Below are 5390 nucleotides of genomic sequence, written 5' to 3' on the forward strand. Positions count from 1 at the left end.
TATATATATTTTGTTTTAGATTAGTTACAAAACAAGCCAGTTTGTGGCAACAAAATCATGTCCTTGCTGAAAGAAGTGGAATATACAAGGTTACATGTAACAATCTGTCTGCCCGTACTTTTGCACATAGGTATGCAACGATCTATTAATTAGTTCTTTTTCATATTAAGGAAAATACTTCCTATCCAATTCGGTCTTTACAGCAGAAGAAAACGATTAGATTGCTTGAAGGTAATTGACAAGAAGAGGCACAATTAAAATGATGAAAGTTTTTCTGTATTTAAAGGAACATGTGGCAACACTGAACATAAAGAGTCTCGCTCACCCAACACCACACTGCTTGCAATTAGGGGGATGGACACCCCCTTAACCATGTGAGACAGTACATCTATTGGGAACGTCAAGTACAGCTCTTCCGTCTGGAGGAGTTTATCAAAGGTCTTCACGACCACTCCAATGATGACCCCTTAAAACAAGCAACATGTTGAAGTGAAGGTGGCTAGTCAATAATAACCCTCTTTTTCTGTTGATTCTGAAGCTGTGCGTAAAACAAACTTACCCAGAGCAACAGCCCAAACACAGATGAATACCAACAGGTTACTGGATACGTAGCACACAATTCCTTCCCAAATCCCAAAGGATTTGGCTGAGGATTGCTCTCCCATGGTCTTACCTTGTCAGAAACAAGAAAACGAGACCTTACGAGATTTCAAGATTCAAAGAAAAGTACTGAGGCAAACTTAAGAGAGTGCTGTTTAGTGTTGACATTCAAACGGATGCACATTTTGTTGAATAGAAATGCATAAATTAAATGTCAACAGAAAGATTTACTATGAAAACAGTTAGCTGGCTGTTTAAACAATGGTCACCTAGCAACGGTCACTCTCTAATCTGTAACTGAATAGCAACAATAATCTTCTAAAAGAAATAATCAGGTCTTCTGTCAATCAGCACTTTGGAGGACAACGTACAGCACCACAGCGCGTGAGAGACCATTTGGAATTAGCGTTAATTAGCAAAAATATCCATACGTTACCAATATTTGAAGATCATCTGGGGGGTTAGAGTGGGTTTATTTGTGGTCCAAACTGAGGAATTTGAATTAAAACTTAACATTTTAATTCAAGTTAACAGCCAACAGCTGACAGAAAGTTCTTAAGGGGTGTGGCCACACTGAACTGTTGTCTTGCATGTTAATAATACACAATTTGATCACTATGTTGTTTTATGCAACCACGGCACATTATCAGTTCAGCTTTACTGCTATTTTAAGTAGATTTTTTTCCCAAACACATTAGAGAAAGTGGAGGAAAATTATGTTCCCTCTCTCCATCCATTCTGTTTCCATCCATCCATCTGTCCAACCATCCAAGCGACCAACCAACCAACCAACCTGGTTCCCTTTATCCTGGTTTTCTTCATCCATTCATCCTGGTTCCACATGCAAATCTTGGAACCTTAAAGTGTTTTTTGTTAAATAAATCTATGTAAGTTCAGTAACAAAGTTATATCTTTTTCCTTTACAATTCTGAAGTTAGTAATGCAGTATGTATTGTATCGTATGTATTGTATGTTTACAGGTTAAGCTAAAGTTTCAACAAAATGCTGGAGTACGCTGATTTCATGGAACTAGCTTCAGCCAATAAAGTCACGTTTTTAAGGTATGTTGAGTTTTGAGAATTTTCACTGACAAAAATCCGACTTTGGATGATGTGAATTTTGATTTCTTAGTTTTACTGTAATGGATCACGACTTTTCTAACTTTGTTTTAGAGCCTGTTGAACAACGACTCCAACTTTTCTGCTGTTTTATGAAAAGGTGTTATGGAAATGTACTTAGTGCCTCATGTTTCTTTCAACACCAACACCCACTCGTATTTTTTTGAGCTTCTGTTAGGGTCTGCCTCGCATTACAGCAACTATAATATAAACTGCTGAATGCAGAAGGTAATAATATCAGAACTTTCAGTTGTAAACAGTTACTTCTTTGTTGAAATAATTTTCTGTAGGAGGCCATTTCTGCTATATATAACAGAAAAACTAGACATTTCCAGGATGAAACGAGTCATAACTCTCTTGCTCTTGACATTCTTTATGCAGGTGTGATTTCTGTGATTTTTTGAGCTCAGGGCAGCTGTACTTCCTACAAAACTGCTGCATCTCTTCCCGGAGATAAATTTTGAATACCATAAGAGTATGCTGTAGAAAAGAGCTATCGTGTTCTTAAATTGCATGCATCAAGCAAATTAACTAAATTTAAACCACTAGATGTCAATGTTGTTCAGGCTTTCATTGTGCAAAATTTACTGTCTGATATTTCCCATAGTTTAAATTAATCTGCAGGCCCCATCATGTTGTAGGCACACCACAATACCCAGAGCTGTTTTCTCCAAATAGGACCAGCTGCCACATCAGAGAAGGTCAAGTTACCGAGTGACCAGAATGAAAAGATCTTCTCCTTGAGTTTCCTGAGAACAGCTCCAACAATATGTCACTCCTTCAGAAGTGGATGTCAATGTGAAGTGTGTCTTTTAGTGTGTCTATGTCGGCACTCACTGACCTTGCCAGCTCGCGCCGCAGCTTTCTGTTGGTCCTGTGTCATTGCCTGGAGACAAGGACAATAGCCATCATTGCATGCTAAATCTGTTTGAGGCTTCAGGCAGCGAGTGTCTTGCCTTTATGCTCCAATTTTGTTTTGCTCAATTAAGGAAATTTACAGATAACACAGCAGACATGAGCCAAAGCCTAACCCTAGTGGGGGCCGTCTCAGTAATAAATAAGCCAGTGGAGGAGTAATACTTAATGGGATTTTTAAAAAATACATGGCCCAAAAGGGACAAATGTTCTGAAAATGTTAATAGTTTAAAGGAAGAAATCAATATTCTAGGAGGCCATCATATTTTAATTTCTGAGGGATTTTAGATTAACTGCTCAAGGGACAGATGCAGCTAATTAGAGGAAATAAGAGATGCAAGCCTGTCACTTTGCAAGGCTCAGGGGAAAAGAGTTATTAATGTAAAAGAAGATTGAAAGGAATTGTTTTTGTTTTCATTTTTTTGTCTTTGGATTGATTAATATGATTGCACCCACAGCTATGCTTATCGCTGATATTTTCACCATAAGAAACAAGACGGATCAATTCACATTTCCCAAACTTTCTCCTCAGAAAAATATGTCTAGTCATTAATTAGGTCTTGTTATCTAATTTAGCAAGTTAGAGGTAAATCTCACCATACAGTCACGGCCTACAACAAAAAAATTTCATGATGTAAAAAAAAAAATCTTTGATTCATCTTTTCACAACTACACTGCTCAAAAAAATAAAGGGAACACTCAAATAACACATCCTAGATCTGAATGAATGAAATATTCTCATTGAATACTTTGTTCTGTACAAAGTTGAATGTGCTGACAACAAAATCACACAAAAATCATCAATGGAAATCAAATTTATTAACCAATGGAGGCCTGGATTTGGAGCCACACACAAAATTAAAGTGAAAAAACACACTACAGGCTGATCCGACTTTAATGTAATGTCCTTAAAACGGTTTCTAACCGTTTGTGCAGACACATGCACATTTTTGGCCTGCTGGAGGTCATTTTGCAGGGCTCTGGCAGTGCTCCTCCTGTTCCTTCTTGCACAAAGGCAGAGGTAGCGGTCCTGCTGCTGGGTTGTTGCCCTTCTACGGCCTCCTCCACGTCTCCTGGTGTACTGGCCTGTCTCCTGGTAGCACCTCCAGCCTCTGGACACTACCCTGACAGACACAACAAACCTTCTTGCCACAGCTCGCATTGATGTGCCATCCTGAATGAGCTGCACTACCTCAGCCACTTGTGTGGGTTGTAGAGTCCGTCTCATGCTACCACGAGTGTGAAAGCACCACCAACATTCAAAACTGACCAAAACATCAGACAGCATAGGTACTGAGAAGTGGTCTGTGGTCCCCACCTGCAGAACCACTCCTTTATTGAGTCTGTCTTGCTAATTGCCAATAATTTCCATCTGTTGTCTCTTCCATTTGCACAACAGCAGGGGAAATTGATTGTCAATCAGTGTTGCTTCCTAAGTGGACAGTTTGATTTCACAGAAGTTTGATTTACTTGGAGTTATATTGTGTTGTTTAAGTGTTCCCTTTATTTTTTTGAGCATTATATTTTATATCCTGTACATTCTGGGTGAAAAACAAATATTAGGGGAAATTTCTTTTACAAAACATTACATAAATGTTCACACGTTAAAATGTGTTACTGAAGAATTGTGAATCTGATCCTATGGTGTTTTGGAGTTAACTTGTGCTTTGATATCACTTCTGAGTTCTTTATTGCTGTTTGAAATGTCTTGCTGAATTAATTTCATCCCTTTGTGTTCATTATTTATTATGGAAAGGTCTTACCATATAGTTCATTCCTTCGTGTTTAGTTTTCTTGTGTTCTGTCTTTGAACATTTTGTTTTTGTTCTGCTTGTCTGATTCAAGATCAAGCTATGTTCTTAAACAGTAATTCATCAAGTCAGTTTTTATTTGTATACTGCCAAATGTAAAAAAGTCAATATTATTTCACTTTCACTCATGGTCTTTTGTAGCCTCCGTGTCATCAACTTATTTATATGTTGTTTATATTTATATTTATATGATGTTGATCAAAATACTGTGCAACTAGATAAAATGAAAGCACAATGGAAAACAATAAGAACAAGAGAAAAACATTTAAATATAATGTTAAATCAAAATACAAAAATATACAACAAACTATCAGACAAGGCCCTCAGTCTCTGTGCGAATGCCAAATGCCAAAGAATAGAAATTGGTCTTGAGGAAAGATTTACAAGTCATGAAAAGGTTAATTGTTCTAAAGATTAGGAGATCAAATGGTAAAAGCCAAATCAACTCTGAATTTTAGTTTGGACCGAGGAGCATCTGAAAGAAACTGGTTGACCAAAGTGCTCTGACTGGAGTGTGAATGTTAGGAAGATCACAGAGATATCATGGGGCTGAGCCTTTCAAAATATTAAAAGTAAGAGATAAAATCCTGAAATCAATCCTAAAACAAACACAATGCCAATGACGAGAAGCCAGAACTAGAGATACATTTGTACACATTTTTTAGTACCCGTTAAAAGATGGGCTGCTGCATTTTTGATGGTTTTTAGGCAATGCAGATATGATTTACCTAACCCAATATGCAAGGCGTTACCACAATCCATCGAGGTAATAGTGTGAATCGACCTTTCATGGGAGATATGACTTCACTATGGCAGTTTGTCTTAGAAGGAGAGAACTGGATTTCACAATAGCATTTATCTTTTATTGTATCAAAACCCAAATTCCTGGCAGCAAAATGACTGTATCAAGCTAAGAGCCAAGATTGTCAATGGTTATGCATTTCCC

The 5390-nt window shown here is 37.5% G+C and overlaps 1 protein-coding gene and 1 long non-coding RNA gene across 5 annotated transcripts in view; one reads left to right on the top strand and one right to left on the bottom strand.

Annotated features, from left to right (window-relative positions):
- The window catches only part of LOC103458696 (excitatory amino acid transporter 3-like), a 6743-nt gene extending 5621 nt beyond the window's left edge, over positions 1-1122 (bottom strand). Inside the window, exons 1-3 of the mRNA XM_008399688.1 lie at positions 1037-1122; positions 560-673; positions 326-466 (exon numbers count right to left, since the gene is read on the bottom strand). Coding sequence (XP_008397910.1) covers positions 326-466; positions 560-665 — 247 coding nt within the window. The 5' untranslated portion in view covers positions 666-673; positions 1037-1122. The remainder of the gene's footprint in view (positions 1-325; positions 467-559; positions 674-1036) is intronic.
- Positions 905-2521, top strand: LOC103458695 (uncharacterized). 4 transcript variants are annotated; one of them, XR_532610.1, is made up of 4 exons: positions 905-984; positions 1299-1487; positions 1581-1661; positions 2360-2521. It is a non-coding gene; the product is annotated as an uncharacterized LOC103458695 (long non-coding RNA). The 4 variants fall into 4 exon arrangements; XR_532609.2 differs by lacking the exon at positions 905-984 and having other exon boundaries at positions 1246-1487; positions 2343-2521; XR_532607.2 differs by lacking the exon at positions 905-984 and having other exon boundaries at positions 1246-1487.
- The last annotated feature ends 2869 nt before the right edge of the window (positions 2522-5390 follow it).

This window comes from Poecilia reticulata, linkage group LG22 (assembly GCF_000633615.1).
Source record: "Poecilia reticulata strain Guanapo linkage group LG22, Guppy_female_1.0+MT, whole genome shotgun sequence".
Classification (NCBI taxonomy): Eukaryota; Metazoa; Chordata; class Actinopteri; order Cyprinodontiformes; family Poeciliidae; genus Poecilia; species Poecilia reticulata.